General features: G+C 40.6%; 1 protein-coding gene across 2 annotated transcripts; it reads right to left on the bottom strand.

Annotated features, from left to right (window-relative positions):
• Nucleotides 1-415: 415 nt before the first annotated feature.
• On the bottom strand, nt 416-16,593 carry CUNH4orf17 (chromosome unknown C4orf17 homolog). Of its 2 annotated transcripts, none has more exons than XM_070022032.1 (9): nt 16,330-16,593; nt 14,955-15,174; nt 10,486-10,716; nt 9,707-9,771; nt 8,056-8,193; nt 5,637-5,718; nt 3,233-3,446; nt 2,229-2,272; nt 416-752 (listed from the first exon to the last, which is right to left on the bottom strand). In XM_070022032.1, exons 2-9 carry the CDS (start codon nt 15,085-15,087, stop codon nt 559-561), a joined length of 1,101 nt encoding a protein of 366 aa, XP_069878133.1. In that variant the 5' UTR covers nt 15,088-15,174; nt 16,330-16,593; the 3' UTR covers nt 416-558. The 2 variants fall into 2 exon arrangements, with proteins under 2 accessions (XP_069878133.1, XP_069878132.1); XM_070022031.1 differs by having other exon boundaries at nt 16,374-16,593.
• Nucleotides 16,594-23,485: the final 6,892 nt, after the last annotated feature.

The raw sequence follows: 23,485 nt of genomic DNA, 5'->3' as shown, positions 1-23,485 counted from the left end.
TCGAGTTATAAATGTTTCTCATGGGTGCCCAGCTGCCCCGTTGAATTTCTTTAACAGCTCTCACTGGCCTTCATAAACCAAGCTTATTCCTGAGAAGCAAGTTTCATGCTGATTCCCTAGAGATCAGTGAAAACATTCATAATGAACAAAAAGTCGCGGGGGAGGGCAATTCTACAGAATTAAGAGGCAAAGGCAGGGGATAGGTGAGAACTTTTCTACAATAGCTCAGCAAAACACTGAGATTGCAAAAATCAGCTCAAAGCAACATATTCCAGTGATAGGTTATCTGTCCAGTATCAAAGCTTGATGTGTTTGTGTTAATACTAACTGTTCCAGATAGACAACAGTATTTGAACAAACCTACTTCTCTTACACATAGTATTAAAATTGATGACAAATAGAAATATTGTCTCCATTAACATTTATTTGTAGCATTGTATTCAGGTGTTTTGAGATTTACATGTGCCACTATTAAGAAGACCAGACCATTTGAATCTTTCAGAAATTAACCTGAAGTTGCAAACATTGTGAAAAGGTTAGCCTGGTGTACAACAACTTCTACTTCTGGCTTACGAAAGGATAAAAACCTCTCTGAGAACAGAAAGTGTTATCTTGCTGTGTACCCCTTGCTTTTCCTGTTTGGCTTTCCTGAGTATTGGACCTGAGAGGAGAATTTGACTGGTTGAAATATTCTGTCACGGGGATTTTCATCATGTTTCTTCTTAAAAATAATGGCTGCTTGTGCTCAGCTCCTAAAACAAAAATAAGTCTGAATAAGACCATAATTGGGCATTAAATAAATTTGCCTTATTTTAGTAACTTTTTTAGTAACAAATGATACCGAAAAGGCTATGTGAAATTTAGGTAATCAGAAACACTCAAAATTCGTAAAATAATTATTCTTGTCTTTGTTTCTTACTATGGGCTCGTCTTTAATGCATTTTTTGTTCTCTAACATGCAGGGTAGGTTCTTTCACTTAGAAGCAGACTTGATTTTGGTAAAGGTGATTTACACTTGGTGACAAGTACAAGTATAGTGGTTGGGCAAAGAGTTCATCAGTAAGAGAAAGGAGAGAGAGATGCAGTCAGTTCTGACTGATAAAATCAGCACATAGACAAGCAGGCTAAAACAAATTATTGTCCTAAAAGACATTTTCTGAAGCCTGCATAGGTGCTCTCAAATAGAAATATTGGAATAGGATTGCAGAAGATGCTGAATATCAACAGTGGGGAGAAAAGGAATGTGATTTGGAGGAATACTATACAATTTCCAGGTATGCAGTCAGAGAACAATATATATGGAGCCTACAGGTAAAATCTAAAATTGAATAGAAACTATCACTATCATAGTGTTATAGTCCTGAGATAAGGAATGTGGCAGGGGAGGCAATGTACAAATAAAGTATCCTTGAAGTCAGAGAAAAGCTGTGCTTTCAAACTTCTCTACTGCACTTACTAATGGCTGTTAGCACACTGAGCTGCTTTTTGTTTAGTTTTAGTTTGATATCCTTCAGTGGAAACTGCTCAGGCCCAGAGTGAGCCCAAGGAGCTCTGATATAATAGCTAGTGTAAAGGCAACCTGGAGAAACAGGACTGAGCTTTATTTGAAGCTTGTAGATACACTTGTTGCCCTTTCATCATTATTGCTGTGTTTGTTTTAAAACTAGACGCTAGGATTCTTCACTTATGCCATTTGGAGCCAATGGAGTACCTTCCACCTCTGTTGACTCTCTGATCTAAACTGTAGGCCTTTCGTGGGGGGCACACAAGGCAGTTTTCTATTTCAGCTGTCTCCCAGAGCACCTGCTTATAGCAGACTGCCATTTTACTCGCTCAGATCAATTTTGTTTCCAGGGAAATCATGCAACTCGGGACCATTAAGCTGTGAAGGACCAAATTTCTTCAACCATTCCCTCTTTGGAAGGCCAGTGCAGAGGTTTCCTTTCCAGTGACTTTGTGTATCTATCCTGTAGTTCCCACTGTCCTCTTGTCTCGCTTCTCCAAGAGTCTTTTGTCTGTGTTGAGGTACCTTACCATTCCAAAGAATAGTAAAGTATGTTACATTCATCTCTATGAGAAATTTGTCCATTTCCGTCCTTGATTAGCTGAGCAAGGAATTGCTATCACATTTTACTGTTTTTCTTCTAAAACCTCAGTTCTTTGCCCTTAAAGAGTTACTTACTGGATTCCTTATACTGACTCAGTAATTATCACAAACTGTACTTAACCTTTCATAACTTCCTTATTTTCTTCAGATCCTTGACTTGACACTCTAAACCAATTGGAGAAAGGAAAATATGAATTTCACAGATAGAAATTAGATTACAAGCTCAGTGTATGTTTATCATAAATATGCTGATTCAACTCTGTTTCTTAATGCAGTCAGTATTAAGTTTACTTCCTAGTGAGAAGTTCCTTTCTATACTTATCCTTTGAAAAAAATATCTACTAGTTGTATCATATATTGGTCACAGAGGTAGAAAAACTAACCCTTACTATCCTACTTTTTGGCTTTATGGAAACACAAATTACAACATGAAATCCTTCTTTGTCTTAATTATTTTTGAAGTGGCATGGTTTTTTTAATATTCATTTTCTCTGACATATTTTATCCAACTTTTAATTTTCTCCCCCAGCTTACAACACATTGTTTTAATGTGATCTTACATGTAAATATACATGCTGCTTCTAGAAATACAATGACATGATTTAAAACATTTTCATTCTGAAATAATTTTCATGTCCCTAATAGTTATATTCTCTGCTAGAAGCTCTCCCCAAATTAAAACAATTTACTTTTACCTTTGTTGTTCCACAGGGGGAAAAAAAGTCATAGTGTTGTTATATGCACTTAACAAAATATACTTCATGACAACAATGTAGATTCCATTTCCTATATGGTTTCTATTCTAAGTTAAACTAAAACAATGCCTGTATACATTTTTTTTTCAAATTTCTAGGCATTTACTCTTGCTTTGCCCTTAGTGGAAAGAGAACTTTCCTCAAAGGAAGTTACTGAATTTAAAAAAAAAATTGCTCCTGACATGTTCTGAACAGTAGAACTGTGAACAGTGATTATATGTAGGAAAAAGAAAACATATGCATAATAGAATCATTGATTGAGTAGAGTTCAGACTTAAAACCTAGTGTTTTAGGTTTTGTTTGTTTGGTTTTTTTTCAATTCCAGTCTTCGTGTACTAGTGGGCTCTAGGTGGCAGGTGCATGCAATTACCTAGGTGTTTGATGGCTTTCCTCAACTCCCATGGGTGTTGTAGATTTTGCAGGTGAATTCTGCAGTGATTTGACACTGGGGGTTGATTTAGCAACTGCGGGTGACTTCTCCCAATCTGCTACTGGTTCTGCTGAGGCACTTCTTCTGTGACCATCAATCAAGAAGTTTATCTCAGCCAGCTCAGAGTGAACCAAAGCAGACACCCATTCTTTTTCTGATTAGAAAAGAAAAGAAGAGTTGGTGGTTACAATGACCATGTGGGCTGGAACACACAGGATTTGTTTTTTTTATCTAGTATGGTTAATATGAAAGGCTGGCAGTCTGGTTTCTGGGTAAGCATTTCTGTGTGAGTACATATTTCTCTAGAAAATTTGTTTCATTCCAGCCTGCTTTCTGTGAACCTGTGGTACAGCAGTGTTCAGGTCAGGTGAATCACTGAAATACTTGACCTTGAATGCCAGTGAGATCATTTAAAAGTACTGAGTATAAAAGCCAAATACAAAGCTAGTTATACCACATATGGGTATGTGTACAAACTATCCCATTAAAATTGACTTCATTGTTAAATAAATACAGGGAGAAGGGAGGGGGGGGTCTAAAAAAAGTAGTAGAGGGGATAAATTTGATCAAAGTGCATTACATACGAGCAAGCTTAGAAATACTAATGCAAACCCTTTGTACAATAAATTTATACTAAGATATTAAAAAGAAGCCACAGTGACAAATATGTCTAGAAATATCTAGAAATCCCAGCTACTCCGGAGCTTGAGAGCTAGAGGATTACAGATAAAAGGTAGCCTGAGCAGAAAAGTCTATGAGACTCCATTTTTAATTGACCAGCCAAAAGGCAAATGGCTCAAGTGGTAGAGCACCAGCTGTGAGCAAGCAGGCTGAGCTGGAGTCAGCCTGTTCAAGCCCTAACAACAAGAGAGAAGGAAGGAGGAAAGAAGGAAGGAGGGAAAGAGGGAAGGAGGGAAGCAAGGAAGGAAGGAAGGAAGGAAGGAAGGAAGGAAGGAAGGAAAAAAAGAAGGGAGGGAGGGAGGGAGGGAAGGAGGGAGGACCAGTTAACTGAAATGGTGTCTATAGTAGTTTGGTGATTATTCCTGTTTTTTCTTGTCAGTTATTTTTTCCGGTTCACCTGTCCTTTTCTCCCAATAAACTGTGTGTGTGTGTGCGCACGCGTGCACACGTGCATGCGCGTGTGCACACACATGTGCACACATACACACACACGTAATGGGATTTAACTCAGAGCCACACTTATTGACCTGCTCATGGCTGGTGCTCTACTACTGAGCTACACCCCCAATCTGGCTTTCTTCTGGTTACTGTGGAGATGGAATCTTGTCATCTTTTTTGGGGGGGTGGGGGGCCTGGTATTTAAACTATGGTCTTCCTAGTATCAGCCTCTTGAGTAGCTAAGATTACAAGGCATGAGCCACCAGTGCCTACGTCCAACAATAATCATTTCTTTCTTGTGTGGTTTATTGAATGTAATATTCTTACAAAAAGAAAAATATTAAGAATATTATTAATATATAATAAAATATATAGTATAATATTAAAAAGATTAAAGAGATCCTGGGATAAGGTACTATTTCAAAATTCTCCCTATTTTAAAACATTAACCTATTCCTAACACACTGGTACTTATGCTGATTACTGCAAAGATTCTCAGACCAGCGTTAATCATCAACAGCATCTGGGAGTCCATTAGGAATGTAAGTTCACAGAGGGGTTCCCTCAGTGTGATGATCAGCTAGGCTGGCATAAGTTCCACTTACCGTTGCCCTGCTTTAGAATAGTAGTCATTTTTATGGGACCAACAGGGGCTCAAAGGAAGCTATGGAATGACTGAGGTGATTTAGTTAAAATTGTAGAGCTGCCAAGATCTGAAACTTGCTGAGTGTTGATGGCTCATTGCCTGTGATCCTAGCTACTCAAAAGGCTGAGAGCTGAGGATCACGGTTGGAAAACATGGGCAGGCAAGTCTATGAGACTCATTTCCAATTAACACCGCCCCCCAAAAAAAACCGCCCAAAGTGGAGTTGCTGTTCAAGTGGTAGAGCACTAGCTTTGAGCACAAAAGCTCAGGGTCAGCACCCAGGCCCTGAGCCCGAGCCCCAGGACTGGCCCAAAAGGATTCAGGGTTCACAGCAGGCCAGAGGACCTACACAGTGAGACCTCTTGAGTGTGTGCATCGTGAAGGAGATGCACAGACCAGCCGAGTTCAGTTTGAGGCATGTTCTGTTTTGTGTCCACTGCATGAGGAGCATTTACGTAGGTGGGTATATACAAGGCTGCAATGATTCTGGTACTGACAGGCAAACTTCCAATATGGGACTATTCCCATATGGGGACAATAACTTAAGCACAGGACTTGCAAAGGCATATTGTAACTCACCTTTTGTACTTGCATGAAGCAGCCACTCTAGAACTTCTCCTAGAGAGTCAGTATGTAAAATTTCACAGAGCTTTGCCAGGATCTGACAGAGAGCACATGAGGGTTCCATAGTGAGAAAACAATGTTAGAAGACTTCCTTTGTCTTCATCCAGGACCTCACCTCCCCCAAATGGCATTCTAGTCCATCCTCCATGCTCCATTATGTCCAATGGGATTTTACTTTGTGAGCCAGATTTCTAACAGTACACAGTGAAGGGGCAGAAGTATAGTGCAGGTTAGGCAATGCTGTGCTTCTTCTGTGTCTATTAAATCTCAGAATCTTCTGGAACAAATGATTCACTTGTTTTAGGGAAATGAATCTTTTATGGCTGCACTGTGGAGCTGTAATGGGAATCTGCTAATCACAGATCTGGCCCAGGGAACTGGGTATTTTCATTGTACCTTTGTAATGGTTAAATCTCTTTAGTCCTCAGGATTTTTTTAAAATCTGGAGCTGTAGGCTAAAGTGTGACAGAAGAGCTAAGAATACAATAGAGTTATTCCTTAAAAAAAAAAAAAAAAAAAGACTGTGAAATAGATGTGGTGGTGCATGTCTGTAATTCTAGCACCTAGAATAACAGGTTAGGAGAATAGTGAGTTCAAGGCCAGTATGGCCTACAGAAAAAGACTCTGTCTCCAAAAGCATCAACAGTACCCAAGCTATTAAATAAGCACAGGTAAAGAAGTTTCTGGTTTGAGCTCTCATTGTGTCTGTTGTTTGAATGCATAGCTACCCTTTATATCTAGCTACATACTTCTACTTAATTATATTATGCATACTTTGACCTTGAACTAAAACTGAAAAAATAATATTTGTTTTGGCTTCCCCATATCATCATAGGTAGCAAAAATTCACAGCAGTCTACCAAGGAGACTTCTAGAACTGAAACTGTTTTCAATCTCAAACAAAGGATTATCAGCAAAGATTTTGAGGATGCTACCTTTGGTACCTACCATAAACTTTATCCTCCTGTCATTTTTCTCTTGGTAGGACTTTTCTGTGTATACCCAAATCCCTCAGAATAGTTACAGAACATGAATTCTGAGTGGTTTCCTGAAGTTAGTTAATAAGGGGTCACTGTCAATCTCTAGTTTTATTGGTATAATTCTATAATGACAAGCATGTGTGCTCTAGGGACAATGCCAATTTTAACAGATATGAGAACTGAGGTTCCAATGACACACGCATTAGAATGCCAGTATGTTTTCACAGATCATTTAGGGTTTTAAAAAATAGTCTATTTACCTTGCATAGTTTTTATCGCTCTGTCTTTTAATTTACTCACTAGCATTTCTGCAGGGTGAAATTTGCTGCTGAGCACTATTATAAATATTCTGTGAATATTCTGTTTTTCAAATCTAGTATTTCCTTTAGGTCCTCTTTTTTTTAACAATTTTATTTGTCTTATGAGATTTCCCATCTGTTAACTCATGCTCATTTTTTAAAGTATTTTTCAGCAGGCTTTCCTGCTAATTTCAACCTGCATGTCATGTCAATGTCTGTTAATGTTAATTCGTTTTCTTCTCTTCTTGGTTAGAGAGTCCTATTTCTTACATGTCTAGTGACTTTTAGGAATGTGCTTTGTTTATGCACATTGTAGAGTGTATATTTTCCTTTTTTTCCTTTATACAGTGTTAAATTCTGGAAAGTGGTTAATACATTAGCAAGTGAGTTTGATTTTTTTAAAGTTTGCCTTAAGTTTTAGGAGCCTGAATTTAGAATAGTACCAACAATAGGGTTTACTAACACTGTTTTTGAATTGTGTCTTTTCTAGTTTCCTCTTATATTAAACAGGTCTCTTTCCTGGCATGTATGAATTCCAGCAACCCTGAGCTTTGTTGTCATTGTCTTCCACTAACTAACTCTTGTCAGGTATCAGAATCACCTTGTTCACATAAATCTTAATCCTGGGCCTGAGTCTCAATGGAATCCTGCTCAGATCCCTTGAGCTCACTATCCACATCAGTTACTCTTCTGTAGTACCCTTGCAAATTTCAGTCACTTCAGCACCCTCAAACTCTAAACTCTTGACTCTGCATCTAGGAAAGTTACTATTGTGTGTTTGGGCTCCATTTCCCTGCAATACGATTAGAAACGCACCCCAGACCTGCATGTGAGTTGAATATGAAAATTACCCCAATTATTCCTCAGCTCCCAATGATCATGAGTCTCTGTTATCTGCTGCACAATAAAACAGTTGATATCTGTTTCCCATTTATATAATCTATTATTTTGTGACGAGAGTCACTCATCACTCTTTCTTCCTCCCACCCCCAAATAGACCTAGTGATATGCTTGTTTATTGTTGCATTCTATGGGGTTTTGTTGGTATGTTCGTGCTGTGCCCAAGTTATAGATTTAGTAAACCTTGCCTCTTACTTTTATCTCCTGATCCAGATAGTTTGGTATGCAAACAGTGTTCTCCTTGACGTGAGCTTTGGTTCTCGGAACCTCTGAAAAGCAAGATCCAGCAGTAGAGGATGCCTTTGAAGGTGTCTTTTTGGCCTTAATTTCTGCCTGAATCAAAGATATAATATAATCAGTATGTAGTTTTCAATGTAGCCATTTAATAAGGGAGATCATATAAGCCCATGACCTTGCCACCCTAAATGCACTGGATCTCATCTGATCTCATCCTGGTTATTACCAGGATGAAGAGATCCAGAGAAGAAAAAAAGAAATCATGTAAAGCCCTTGCATTAAACATCAAGATAATAATTTTGAAATATGTAATGTGCAACATTTATTTATATTACAGTTCTAGTCAACAACCAACTCCTAAAATGTAAGATTTGCTGTTGCGTGGGGAAGATTTCTTTCAGATGGCCAGTAAAAGACAATGGAGAGATTTTGTGCTTTTTTTTTCTGTAAAGAGAACTGCTGCTTCCTTGCTCCGTGGCAGCTAAGAAAGTTAGGAAGACAAACTAAACTCCCTTAATTAACTTAGAGAAGGAACTAGAAAAGCTATGTTCTTGTTCTGATGGTAAATGTACTGTTTGCAATTTAAACAACAGCAAAGCAGACTGTGGGATCTTTGAATCCAGGAAGAATTATAAAAAGCCTTATATCTGTGTCTGTTCCAGACAAGGCTCTTTAATAACCTTTAAATGTGACTGATAAAGACACACATAAGCTAGTGATTTAAGCAGTCAACAGCTTGGGACTATGGTGACTAGAGTTGATAGAATATTTGACTGTTGATATTTCTTAAAAATAGAGTAGGATTGTATTAAGAAGCATTCTGATTTATGCAAATGATTTATGCAAATGATAGTAGTATATGATTTTTAAAGTTTATTATGCTGATTTTTGCAAGGGATAGTAATGTATATTCAGCCTTCTGAGTAGCTCAGATTGCAGGCATGAGTCTTCAGTACCCAGTGGCATGAACTGTTGATACTCAGGGATAAATTTTTAAATAATCCTGCTAAATTGAAGAAATAAAAATTTAAAAGGAAACTCACTATACAATTTCGTTTGGATAAATTTTGTTTTTGTCTTTGTTTTTTGCCAGTCCTGGGGCTTGAACTCAGGGCCTGGACATTATTCCTGAGCTTCTTTTGCTCTAGGCTAGCACTCTACCAAACTCAGGGTCTGGACATTATTCCTGAGCTTCTTTTGCTCAAGGCTAGCACTCTACCATTTGAGCCACAGTACCACCTCTGGCTTTTTCTGTTTATGTGGTACTGCAGAATCAAACCCAGGGCTTCCTACATGCTGGGCAAGCACTCTACCACTAAGCCACATTCCTAGCTAATCATTAAAGCTATAAAGAAGGGGAACATTTGCCTTCGAGAGGGCCAGAGCCAAGAGGAAACTTTTGAAGCTGATTAATGTGTGCCTTTTCTGGCTTTGAGTGTCAGGGTGTATATGTATTTATCAAAACCCCTTAAATCATGTATTTTGTATCATTTTAATTAATTGTAATAAAGCCATAAAATATTGTGAAACATGGTGACTTTTCAGAAACATATGCAAAAGAGAGGAAACGATAGATGTTGAACTAAATATGTACATGCCATATCTTTACCTTTTTAATTACTAATGGATTCATACTGGAAGTCATGAAGCACTCATTGGTTTTTCTACAAGGCTCTGAAATGAAATTGGAGAGAAAGATGCTTACATTGAACTGAAAAAGAATTTCGATCATGTGATATATGTGCCAGTTGCTGAAACAGATAATAGTGACTTTTAGTTTAAACTAAGGTCAACTTGGGGATGTGCTTTATTAACAGCATATTTAATTCATTTAATTAAATTTTAAGTACTTATTTGAATCCACCTTTTTTTTTGTTAAATTGATCCAGTGTCAACCTTGAGTGAAAAATCTAAGCAAGAATGTGACTGATGCAAGAAAAAGCAAATAATAAAAAAGAAAACGCAAAAACAAGAGTCTCATGGGGAATATGTAAACATTCATTTTCCTCTCTGTCAGATGTAGTTCAATTTTAGCTAAACTTTAATCTGATATCTCTTAATTCATTTTTACATGAATTAGAAACTACTATCATATCCAATATATCTTGGACACAACAATGACGGTAATAATATTTATTGATATTTAATATATTTAAGGATATTAAATATGTTAAGTGTAAATTAATAAATTAAAATTTAATGATATTACCCTACTGAATTGTGAGTAGAAGAGTGAAACTTTTCTGTGGAGGATAACGTATTACATGCTGAGAAAAATGTCACAGCTATTTAACAATTGCTGCCACTATTTTAGCAATCATATCCATTTTGACCCCTTAGGAACAGAGGAAGCCTAAGGAAATGGCCCTTCCAGAGAGAAGCACTCACCAGAATGAGGCCGAGGGGGTAGTTTGATACTGTGTGAGGTTGGTGTCATTCTTCGGACAAAACTCTGGGCACTCCTGTTGCTGGAACACTCCCCTGTGGGGCTGGGTGGGTAACTGCATTTGGAGGTCGGTGTCTCGTTTTTCTCGAAGTTGTTATTCTGGCCAGTATAGCACAGTGTTCTGAACATGCTCTCGTCATCATTCACAGTACAGATTGGAATGTTATTCAAACCTAGATGGGTTAGGATGAAAAGGATCAAATAGCTAGCTTGTTTTTAATAGGCTTTCTTGGAATGATCAACAATTTCCCAACCAAATATTGTTAAGTGTGCATAAAATGTTGAACTTCAAATTGTGTGAATCAGGACTAAAGTTGGACATTCTTTGGAAAGCAGTGTAGCAGTATATGCACCCTTAAAGTCTTGAGCTGTTTTGTCAGCCTTGAAATCCCACAGCTTTGATCCTGGTCTGCAAGTCAAGCCAAGTAGATGCTCCTGAATCCCAGGTAGACTTCTCACTGCTCAAGTCTTGATAGTGACAAATGGACTCCAGATTTAGATTTTTGAAAGCATCTAAAATGCTGCCATGTTATAAGATCTTATAAGAGCGGTACCCTGAATCTTTGTTTTTGTTAACAGACAATAAAAGGCTATTTGAGGTAAGATTGGAAAGAAGAAAAAGAATGAAAGAGAAGGAAGAAGGGAGGGAAGGAGACTAGGGAGGAATAGGGGAAGGGAAAGGAATGAAAGGGGAGAGAGGGAGAAAGGGAAGAGAAAAAGGAAGGAAGGAAGGAAGGAAGGAAGGAAGGAAGGAAGGAAGGAAGGAAGGAAGGAAGGAAGGAAGGAAGGAAGGGAGGAAGGGGGGAGGGAGGGAGGGAGGGAAGGAGGGAGGGAGGGATCAGACACAGGAAAGGGTTTGATACATGTTCAAGGAACTTGGAGAAGTCCAGTGTGGCATGTGTTTGTGGCAGTCAGAGTGAAGTTACATGATAAGTTGTGAAACACAGAAGCTCCATCACAAAGAACATACTAGCTAATTTCAAAATAAACAGCCTTATCCTCAATGCATGGGAAGCCTCATCAGGATTTTTATTTAAGAGGATATTTGAAGTCAAGTTTTTATTTTAGTAGAAGCATTCTTGTTCTATGGAGGATGGGCAGCTGCAAGTGGACAAGAATGGAAATAGAATAGCTAGGAAGCTTCAGAACCCAAAAGTAGGAATCAGAGACAAAGATAATAATGAGCAGGAATGGGTTATGACAATGGCCGTAGAGATAAATGCTTTAGTGTGCAAAAAAGGTAACAAGAACAAGTCAAGTACTTCAAGAGGAAAGGAGAGAAATGAAGGAGACAAGAGCCAATTTAGATTTATAGCACCTTTAATTCATTAGTGTAAAGTAGTTGGGGAGAGAGAAAAGCATGCTTCAGAAGAAAGATGAAGAATCTTGTTTTGAAGAATGATGTTCCAGGGACCCACGAAGCATTTCACTGAGCCCATAAGTAGTTGATAGAATAAAAAGATTTACACTTTACACACCTGAAACACATGCTTGGAAATGTTTGGCCTACAAATGGTTTGGGAAACCTGGGAATAAATAGATTTGCCTAGGATACTAGTATAGATTAAAAAGAGAAAATAGATAAGGATTGATCTCTGAGGCTTCCAAGAATAACTACAGAACCAGAAAATATGTCTGGAAAGGGAAAGCCATAGAGGTAGAGAAAAAAAAGGTCAAGGGTTACAGAAGTTTTATTACAGATTTTTTACATGGGAGGAGGGAAGATGGAAGGGAGAAAGAAGGAAGAAGAAAGGGAAGGAAGAAGAAAGGGAGCAAAGGAAGGAGAGAGGAGTGCTTAGTTCTATCAAATTTCAGAAGAAAAGGATTAAACTAATATAAGAACATGTATAATGATATTTCTGAGCTCTGCCCAGTCTTTATCTTTCTTTCCTTTATTAGTTACTTCCCCTTATGATTTTATTTCCTTAATTTTCTTTTTCTCTTGTGTTTTGACTAGCATGTTGGATAACGGAATAGAGAGAAAGATGGCTAACACTGATAACAAATGTTATCAATGCCTTTATATATCCGTTCTCTATGGGTGACTTCTCAATGTTCATCTACAGCCCTGCCCTCCTTCCTATTTGAGAACCAGACCAAGATTTCCATGTGGAAAAGGCCATTTCCCTATAATGCCCAGTGTTTCTACGCATGCAGTATAGGGACCACTGCCTGACTAGAATGGGAAGAGATGCTGTTTCTTCACTGTTACAGCTCCTAGATCTAGAACGGGTGTTGATCTAGATTAGCTATCAGATTAAGTATCTGTTGGATGAAAATGACTTCACTTTCTTCCTCTCAGCTTTCTTGTTTCATCACAAACAAGGGGAAAGGGGGTGAAAGTATGTGTTCCTCTCCACACTCTGAACTAATCACTTATAAGAACCTTTCAATTATTTTCCTACAAACTCTCTCCAGTCTCATAGTTTGCCCTTAAATAGTAGGGATGTGTGCCCTCATTCATCTGCCATTTTCAGCAAAGGATAGCTCATTTTTATTGTAACAATGAACATTTCTTCCTTCCTTCCTTCCTTCCTTCCTTCCTTCCTTCCTTCCTTCCTTCCTTCCTTTCTTTCTTTCTTTCTTTCTTTTTTTTTTTTTTGTTATTCCTGGGTGTTGAACTCGGCCTGGGAGCTGTCCCTCAGCTCTTCAGCTCAAGGCAAGTGCTCTACCACTTGAGCCGCAGCGCCACTTCCGGTTTTCTGGTGGTTAATTGGAGGTAAGAGTCTCACGGACTTGCCTGCCCCAGCTGGTTTTAAACCTTGATCCTCAGATCTCAGCTTTGAGTAGCAAGGACTAAGGCATGAGCCACCGGTGCCGGGCAAATCTTACTTTGTTATTGTTGTTGTTGGTCATAGGGCTTGAACTCAGGACCTAGGCACTGTCCCTCACTCTTCTGCTCCAGGTTAGTATTTCACCACTTTGAGCTACAATGCCACTTCCAGTTATTTAAAGATTAAGAGTCTCATGGCCTTTGCTGCTCAGGCAGGATTTGAACCACAATCTTCATGAGCTACCCAGCACCTGGCTACTTTTTCATTTTACTTCAGGAGTATCAAAGCATTGCCATCTGCTAGCGACTCTAACCGTGGTTCTTATTTAAGAGTTGAAGCCCCTGGGGGGGTCTGAGGGCCAGCTGATGGGCTGAGGTGGGTGAGCTCCTGTGTGGGGAGGTATCCCACAGGCACAAACCGTTCTTTCCTTCACCACGTCCTAAAGTTCTGCTTGTTTTCTGTATGTACTTCAGAGCCTTCAGAAAACTATGTTTGAAAACATCACTCTCTATTTCCCTCTAGAACCCAATATAGATAGACATATGCATACTTTTAAATTCTGATCTAAAAGGAGATATTGTCACTTCGTGATGCATAAAGTGAAGGAAGGGAAGGAAGCAGAGAGAGGAAGAAAGAGAGAAGGAAGATGAGGAGGATAAAATATATGCTCCTTCAGAGGAATTTTATACAGCCATTAGAAAGAATATTATGTCATCTGCAGGGAAATGAATGGACCTAGAACAAAACATTGTTAAATGAGGAAAGTCAAACTCAGAGACACAAACGACTCATGTTTTCTCATATGCGGAAGAAGTTAGATCTAAAATACACCAGGACATGATCAATTATACCCTAGGCATTCACTCACAGTGAGACCAAAGGAGGATCCTCTTAGGAGAGGATCACAAAGGTGCAATGCCTATGTGCATCTGATCATACAAAATAATATTTATAGAAATGAACTCCAGGAAATGGAAACAAAGGTCTGTTCTTCGTTTTTTCTTTTTGTCTTGTTTGTTCCTTTATCTGTCTTTGGAAGGATAAGCGGGGAAGGCGCAGAGAAAGGAGAGACAAATAGTGAACAAATACAGCTGTGACACTAGACGCCATGTTGCAAAGGAACAATGTAACTTGTGGGTGGGGATGGGAGGGGAAAATGGAAGAGAGCAAAGGGAAGGGGTGACATGGTCCCCCCAAAAATATGTACTCATTACCTGACTTGTGTGACTGTAACCCCTCTGTACCATCCGTTATAATACCAAAGTTTAAAAAAAAAGTTTCTCTGCGGTTGCTACTTGGTCTGAAGCGGCTGGTGTGGCTATGCAGACAGTTCAAACACTGATACACTTAAACACCAGTGGGTCCGTTCTGCCCCCATGGCTCTACCTACTTTGACCCCTCCCCAGGCCCCTGTCCTAATAAGACCTCCATGGGCTAAGATCTGCAAAGAAAGGGCCTGCAGGTCTCCTCTTTAGCACCTGCTCTGGCTTATGGTCCCAGCAGTAAGGGCTATGCCTTACCAATGATTAAACACTTTGAGGATACTAGTGTGTAACCATCTGGTAGCTCACTGGGGTGGGGGAGAATCGGGGGCCGGGAAGGGGATGAGACACATCCTAGGACCTGAAGCTCCTTACCTTTGATGTGACATACTCTTCTGGGATGGGGAGTGTGCCTGACCAGAAAGCAGTTTTCACTTCTAGGCGAACTGCGGCTGCCTCTGTACTCGAACTGAGGAGCAGACGTGGAGGACTTGAGGTTTGAAGTCATAGCGCGATGGTTCTCCCCCCTCCACTGCTGCCAAGGACGCTCTCAGGATCTAACTGGACTAACCTCGCTTTCAGATGGGCTCAGGACCTGAAACCACAGCAGGGCAAGTGTTCTCAGCGTTCTTCACACGTTCTTCTATTGCACTGAGTTGTTTCTCTGGTCAAAGCCACAGGAGGCCATTTTGCTTTCAGACTAAAATTGTGTAAACAGTATAAAAAGCATTCTCTTGTAAAACAAGGTATTTGTAGTCAGGTGACAGTGGCTTCTTCACGCCTATAATCCTGACTACGAAAGAGGTGGAGATCTGGGGATCACGGTTCAAAGCCAGCCCATGCAGAAAAAAGCCATGAAACTCTTTTCTCCAATGAACCAGCAGAAAGTCACAAGTATAGCTCAAATGAGAGAGCACTAGCCTTGAGCAAAAAGTGCAGAAACTGTGCTCAGGCCCCGAGTTCAGGCCCCAGGATTGGTGCATGCGCGTGCGCGCACGTGCGCACACACACACACACGCACACACACACGCGATAACATAACTTTTATTTTTAATTGCACTTATGGTATTTTGGTGCCTTTTATCAACCAAAAATAAATTTATTATTTTCAATTTTGATACGACAAGTTAACATTATTGCTTTAAAATATAATACCTACAAACATGCTTTACATGAAGTTAACTTTCAATGAGGATCTTTCACATTGTATGTGAAGAAAACTAGCACCAATGCGACCCGGTTGTACAATTGCGTGTTCTTAGGGCCTGCAGCACAACCTGCCCCATAATCAGTACTCAAAAGTTACTTACTATTTTCTACAGTATAAATACCTTTCACAAATAGCATATTTTATTTATAATATTACCTCCAAATTAGGCTGCTTACTTTTAAAGATAACCCATTTGAAAAACACGGTTATTTAGCCAAGTACCAGTTGATCACGTCTTTAATACTAGCTACTTAGGAGGCTGAGCCCAGAGATTTGCAGCTGGAAGCTATCCTGAGCAGCAATGCCCATGAGACTCTACTCTCCAATTAACTACCCAAAACTCCAGATGTGCAGTTGTAGTCAAGTGGTAGAGAGCACTAGCCTTAAGCAAAAAACAAAAACAAAACCAAAAACAAAACCATCAGGGACAACACCCAGGCCCTGAGTTCAAGCTCCAGCATGCACACACACACACACACACACACACACACACACACACTTGGACTTTGACAGAAGAGGAGGAAATTGAATTTACCATACCTAAAGTGTTGGGAAGTTATTTAATGATGAATTTAAACTTGTACCTGAGGACAGTTTGAAAAGCAGATGATTTGGCTGCCAGGAACTCAAATCTGTTGATACTCTTCCAGCCTCATCATGGGGCTAGACTGAGATTTTTGTTCATTAACAATTTGCTGAGAATTTTCAGTTGGCAAAACTAGACTGATGCCGCCACCAAAAGAAACCAGTTAGCTCCCTCCAGATCCTCTGACTCTCCAAGGAGCCTCTGTGTCTCCCTGGTTGTTAAGATACACTCACAGCTTAGCAATGCACTAACATTCCTTGGGAAGATCTGAGTTCTAGAACTTCTGTACCCTCTCTCCTCACAGACCTCTGGTTATTCACAGCTTGACACAATGATGTAGCAGCAAGTGGCCTTGCTCAGTGCGGAACATGGGATGAATAGTAAAGAAAGAAAAGAGCGATAAAAATATTGACAATTCTTCCCCACTTCTGCTTAACGAACATGTGATATAAACCAGTGTTGCTCAGGGGAAACTTGTGGGGAAATAGGATTGCAAGCACAAATCACAAGGGTACGTGGCTCATCATTTTTTCTTTTCAGAATAAACATGCTTCTGAACTTCTAGAAGCACTGTAGATCATTTTTGTTTTCTTCATACTGCTGGAGGTTGAACACATACACATTTATAGGATGTGAGGTGCTGTACTGATACATTGTATAAAATAATTAATATGAAATTATCCCATCTTATCCGGGTAGGCCCTAAATCCAAGGATGAGGATCTTAATAATACACACAGTAGCTCAAGTGGTAGAGCACCTGCTTAACAAGTGCAAGGCCCTGAGCTCAAACCTTAGAACCCCCAAGAAAAGGGGAGAGAGATACACAGAGAAACAGAGACAAAGCCCAAGCTCTCAGACCTCCAACCTCCCAAAACTTCACATAATCCATTTCAGTTGGCTTAAGCCACTGCATTAAGTTAATTTGTTATAACAGCCATGAGAGACAAAGACATGCTCTTCTTGAACTTCCCTAAGCTGCTTCGGCATTAGGTTAAAATATTTACTCTAAATTTGTGAATGTTTTTACTCCTGAGAGGTGATGGTTTAAGTGACACATCTGCCACTAGATGGCAGCCGCGTGCTGTACAGACACCCTGGTCCCAGGCTGGGACAGAAGAGACAGGCACTGATGTAGTTGGCCACTTGGTGCTGTCAACTAAGAAACTTCAGAAGTTAAAAATCCATGAAAGCATATGCCCGGCCCTTTCAGTTAGAGACAGCTGATGACCTGCAACCCTGCCCTGGATTGTGCCACTAGGGGAAGGGATCTTTGAATACAATTTACATGGAGGATCTTTGGTTTTCTCTTCATTTAAGCTTAGCTATAAATACATATGTAGTTTGTCTTAGGGTGTCAGAGTGAACGTTTTATATCTACAAAAATGCCTTACAGACTTAGAAGTGCTCCCTTCCATTCTTATAACAGGATAGCAATGTTTAAAAGAGCAATTATCATCCTGGTTCTCCCAAAGGATTACTTAGGGACTTGCTTTCTAGATGACAGTCAGGATTTATGGGTAGCTTTGCCCCCAGTGTTAGCTTCATACATCTTTGCGGAGTGAGTGAATGAGTCATTGAGTGGATGAATAAATCAATGAAGCAATACCCTGAACCGGGGTGGGACTGGTAAAATGAGGGTAATTTGCCTGAGAGTTAGGCTCTTCTAATTGGATAGTGAGGGAGGCGGCCAAGAGCTCAGGCTGTGATTCTGAAGGGGGGGAGCCGCAAAAGTCACAAAGTAGGCAGATCACAATGAGACCTTGGCTTCACTCAGACCTCCCAACCGACTCTGAGACTAGACCTCAGGCCTTGCCAGTTTATTAGCCTTCCCAGGGTGCAGAGGATCAAGGAGGGGGGAACCTTGTAGTCCCAATGTTACTAGCAGTTGCACAGGTGACAATCTCAGATTCCTGGTGTCTCCAGTGAAGAACTGAATGAAAACACATACCTGCTTCGGGCAAAGCCAGGAGTTTAACAGTGAGAGCGAGAGAAAGTGCACAGTGAAGAGAAACAAAGGACTCAACTAGGTGGCTCAAGAGCAGACACAATGGCTAAACATTTCAGTTTGTACGAGTGTGGGCAGTGGTCATGAGGACAGTGGGCTGATCTTAGGGAAAGGGGGAACTCATGAGATTCCTCTTGAGTTCTGGGAGGGACCACATAGGATCAAGGTTGCTATCCCAAGCTAAAGATGGCCTGAAGCACTGTCTTCCCAGGGTGCTACATGATTAATCTCTTTTCTCTGCCCTTCACCTTGTCTCTTACCTGGCATATGAGGGAAAATGACCAGATCTAATATGTGGAACTTCTAGAGTTTGAGCCTGCAGTCTAAAAACTCTGATTTCCTAACAGCATGCTAAATCCTTTCATCTCAGAGATCTTATTCTCAAGAGTTTGGGTCTGACAGTGACTGTTGGGTTAAAGAAGATATTCTGATGGACTGGCAAGTACATGTAAGCAGACATCATGGTACAGAGTGGCCAGTGTAAGTCAGTAATGATTAGAAGTGTTGGTCTGAAGGCAGGTCTGGGTTCAAGTTCCACTTGTGCCAACCTGTGTAATATTGCAGTAGTTCTTTATCAATGCCTTGATTGAGGCATCTATAACATGAGGATAATAAAAAACACTTTCTAAAGTTATTTAGCTGGCATAAAATTATATAAGGCATGTAAAGCACTTAGCACTGAATCTGGCACATGATAAAACATTTAGCACACATTAACTAACATTCATGTAATGATATCTATTAACAGCTTGGATAGGTTTTTTTAATTTACTTTATTTATTTTGTCAGTCATGGGGCTTGAACTCAGGACCTGGTTGCTCTACCTGAACCTTTTTACTCAAGGCTAGTGTTCTACCACTTTCTAGCCACAACGTCACTTCTGGTTTTCTGAGTGGTTTATTGGAGATAAGAGTCTCATGGACTTTCCTGCCCAGGAAACTGAACTTCAACTGACCTACGATCCTCAGATCTCAGCCTGCTGAATAGCTAGGATTACAGACATGCACCATTGGCACCCAGCTTTATACTTCTTTTTTTAAATGTTGGGCAGCAACAGAAATGACCTTGTAATCATTCAGGCCTTAAGTCCACCACCAACATCTTAGCACGTTTGCCCACAGTGGATACACCTTGAGGAATAAGTGAGTAGTTAACTAACTGGGGAAATACATGGTCATTTACACTTAACAGGTTTGTGACTTTTAGGAAATCCAGTTACACTGATTTTCTCAGGCTCTGGTTTGGCTCAGTTCTTTGCTTTCTGGATGACCCAGACAACCTTCTCCAAGCCAGGTGACCTTCCACACTGGACGGCCAGTCTGCAGATGCTGGAGGAAAATCACACTCTCACTGTGACTTGACAGTTTAGCTCTTTTAATTGTTTAATGCTGTTTGTTGATCTATCCACTGGAGTTTGGCAAGAAACACGGCTGAAAAGAAATGTTGACAATGATTCACCTAGATATTTAAAGCCAAAATCCACATCACAGAGGGAAGAGAAGGGCTGGGCAGGGCAGGGCAGGACAAAAAAAAAGTTGCATAATGGGATATCCTTTGATTAAAATTATAAGCAGTTGATGTTTGTTTTGTGCCAGAGTTCACCGGGCCTGAACTCTGGGCCTGGGTGTTGTCCCTCAGCTCTTCAGCTCAAGGCTAGCGCTCTACCACTTGAGCCACAGCGCCACTTCTAGCTTTTTCTGCTTATGTGACATTGAAGAATCTCCTGAGCCATTTCCCAGCCCTCTCCACTTTTTTTTTTTTAAATAAACAGTTGCTTTTTAAACTGGCTGTTCCAACTCTCATTTACTACACTAGCTTCAATGCCAGTATTACTGTTGTCTTTGAAATAGAAGGTAGTCAGCTTTTGCTATAGAAGTTAATGTTTCCTGGGATACCCAGTCCCTGAATCTGATTGGTGAGTTGCTCTTAAAGTACTTGGGAGCCCAGTTTCTAAATATTTGGTTCTTTTCAATGCAATTATTCTCTTTCCCTTTCATTCCAGGTCAGAGTTTCATTTCTAGGTCCATGCTACAGGAAACACCATACGTTCAAGTTTCTTTTCTAAATCAACTCAGAAGACCCTCTTTGAAAGCAAAGGTTGGTCCATGTAAAACAGATGAAAGCAGAAGTGTGGTGCTGTGCGGAGACAGAAGAGGGGGTGAGGGCTTTGCTCCTCCTCCCGGCTGGGAACAAGCTCTTTGAGAGTCCCACCCCCCCCGCCCCCCCCCCCCCCGAATGTGATGTGACCTCTACAGTCACATCTGGAATCCTACTCCATGCTTCCACAGAGAGGAACAACCCCCCAGGAGAGCTCTGGAAATTGGTATCAAGAGCTGATCACTTCTGGACTTGACTGAATAACAAAGAGTTCCTTTTAGAGCCACATCAGCCTTCAGAGGCTAAGTCCCCTGCCCTCCAGTATGCACACACACACACAGACACACAGACACACAGACACACACACACACACACACACACACACGCCCAGCTGCTCTGTGCTGTTCACCTGCCCTCTGTTCTCTGCATGGTGAAGCTTCCAGGCTCAATCCCAGCACACAGTCACTGTTGGGTCGTGGTGTCTTGAAGTCTTGATCAGCTTGTCCTCAGCCAGACAAAAGGAAAACATTGATTTTTGTTTCTGTTTTTGCTTTGGCTTTTTTTTTTTTTTAAAGGAATATGCATGGGGATAAATCAACTTTGGAACCAGGTGCTGCTGGTTCACACCTGTAATCCTGACTACTCAGGAAGCTGAGATCTGAGGATCAAGGTTCAAAGCCTGGCAGGAAAGCTCGTGAGACACTTATCTCCAATAAACCACAAAAATCAGAAATGGCATTGTGGTTCAAGTGGTAGAGCGCTAGCCTTGAGCTGAAGAGCTCAGGGACAGCTCCCAGGCCCAGAGTTCAAGCCCAGCAACCAACAAAAAAAAAAATCAACCTTGGCTTATTTTGTTTTTCACACTTCTTAACCTCCTTGAGTTGCAATTCTCATCCACCAGCACAGTCAAGTTGGTAAGATATGGTAAGAGGTAGATGTGAACGCTTCCCTGATTATGAAAACTCTGCTTAGGTTCTTTTCTTCAGCAAGCTTTGCATGCCAAAGATTTGCTGAAAGTGCCAGTCACAACCTCACATGAAAATCCCTAAGAGTTGGCCTAGTGCTGGCAGAAAAGGATTAGCAGGAGCCTCTCCCACAGGGCAACATTGCAGACCTGCCTGTGCCCTGCCCCAGCCCCTGCATGGCTTGGCACCGCTGAAGAAAGCAAAGGATGCGTTTCAGCTTGCATAGGGATGTGTAGATTTCCACCTGAGTTTTCAGGGTTGGAAAGAAGACAGTTTAAAAACAAAGGCTGGAATAAAGTCTCCCCCTCCAGGCTTTGGTGTTTGCTAGGCAGAATGAAATTTTCCATATTCATTGTGATTCTGGGTGACTAGCAGCTGTGTGCCATGTAGTGACTAAAGTTGCATAACTCTATCTGCTATGCAGAATCATTCAGCAGTAAATCGAGTTCCATTCCCATTATAGGTATGGGCACTTTTCTTCCCCTCTTAATCTTAGGAATATTACCCTAATCATTTCTACTTTATTTTGTCAGTCATGGGGCCTGAACTCTGGGCCTGGGTGCTGTCCCTCAGCTCTTCAGCTCAAGGCTAGCCCTCTACCACTTGAGCCACAGCACCACTTCTGGCTTTTTCTGCTTATGTGGTGTTAAGAAATTGAACCCAGAGCCTCATGCATGCAAGGCAAGCACTCTACCACTGAGCCACCTTCCCAGCCCCATTTCCACTTTTTTAAACCAGGTATGATGATGTCAGCCTCTAATCCCAGCTATGCAGGAAGCACAAGTAGGAAGATCTCAGTCCCTGAACTCCTTCTGCAAAAGGGAAAGACCCTACCCAGAAACATAACTAGACCCAGGGGATGTGTCTCAAGTAGCAGAGCACCTGCATAGCAAGAGTAAGGCTTTGCATTCAAAATCCAATACTACCAAATAATAATTTCCCTTGACTGAGTTGGACAATTTAATAAGTACTTTCATACACATCCATACACTTTGCCTCCCTTGGTGATTCACAATAAGCCACAAAATGGGAATCAAGTTAATAATAATAATAATAATAATAATAATAATTTAATTGGTACTAATCTCAAACCAAGCAGTTTGGTGTGTGCTTGAGGGTCCTCAACCACTGTTCTTCATGACACCCATGCAATGCACCTAATATAGGTCCTGTTTTATAGTTGTGGTGACTAAAGTAAGTTCACACAATAAGCTTCAAGCAAGAAGTCAGATCCAGAATCAAGTGGATCAATTCCCAAGTCTGTACTCCCATAGCGTACTTCCCAAGCTTCTCCTAGGATCTCCTGAACTCTGATCCCAGCACACTGGAATGGCACACTTACTTTGAGATAAGCCCTTCACCTCAGATGCCCTTTTGTGGTATAAACAGGCTCACCATAATTAGGAGATTGGTACTCTTGGCCTTACTATTTTATAGAAATACGATATTAGGGAAAGTTCATCTGATAAGTTCCTCAACTTAAATTTAGAATCTATATGCTGTAATAGCCAACATGACTATGAGTTTAAACTCTTTTTATTTTTTTTTTCCTGATGGTATTATGGATTGAACTCAGGGCTTTGTACTTGCTGGGCAAGTACTCTACTCCTGGAGTTAAACCTCCAGCACTATTTTGCATTGATTATGTTTAAGGTAGAGTCGTACTTTATACCCAGGCTGTGATCTGGACTGTGATCTTCCTATTTGTGTTTACCCTTGTTTCAAGGGACCACAGGCCCATGCCGCTGTTCCTAGCCACTGCTCTGTCCCAATAGCTCCAATAGCAGGAGTAGCACATCACCCAGCCATTGGTTGAGATGGAGTCTTCCAACTTCTTTTTGCCTGGGCTGGCCTTAAATGACATTCTTTGGATCTCTGCCCCCCCCCCCAACCCACATCCCAAGTAACTAGGATCACTGTTTTGAGATACCACACCTTGCTTTAGCTCAGTTTTTCCTTGGCTTATTTTCAAGTTTCAGTTTTTTTTTTTAATCATCCAATCAGTTTTCACAGAGATGGATTAAGATCATAATGACTTAAC

This window comes from Dipodomys merriami, unplaced genomic scaffold (assembly GCF_024711535.1).
Source record: "Dipodomys merriami isolate MVZ:Mamm:240054 unplaced genomic scaffold, mDipMer1.0.p SCAF_15, whole genome shotgun sequence".
NCBI lineage: Eukaryota > Metazoa > Chordata > Mammalia > Rodentia > Heteromyidae > Dipodomys > Dipodomys merriami.
Note: the sequence above shows the minus strand (reverse complement) of the source record. Positions and strands in the feature narration are given on the sequence as shown.

Bases quoted from the DNA above. Each gene is read 5' to 3' on its own strand.
- CUNH4orf17 (XM_070022032.1), bottom strand. From the start codon at position 15,087: ATGACTTCAAACCTCAAGTCCTCCACGTCTGCTCCTCAGTTCGAGTAC. The intron at 5,719-8,055 runs GTAAGAGGCAAG...GCTCTCTGTCAG, and splicing joins ATCTGGATCAGGAGATAAAA to ATCCTGGCAAAGCTCTGTGA. The intron at 3,447-5,636 runs GTGAGTTACAAT...TTTTCTAATCAG, and splicing joins GCTTCATGCAAGTACAAAAG to AAAAAGAATGGGTGTCTGCT.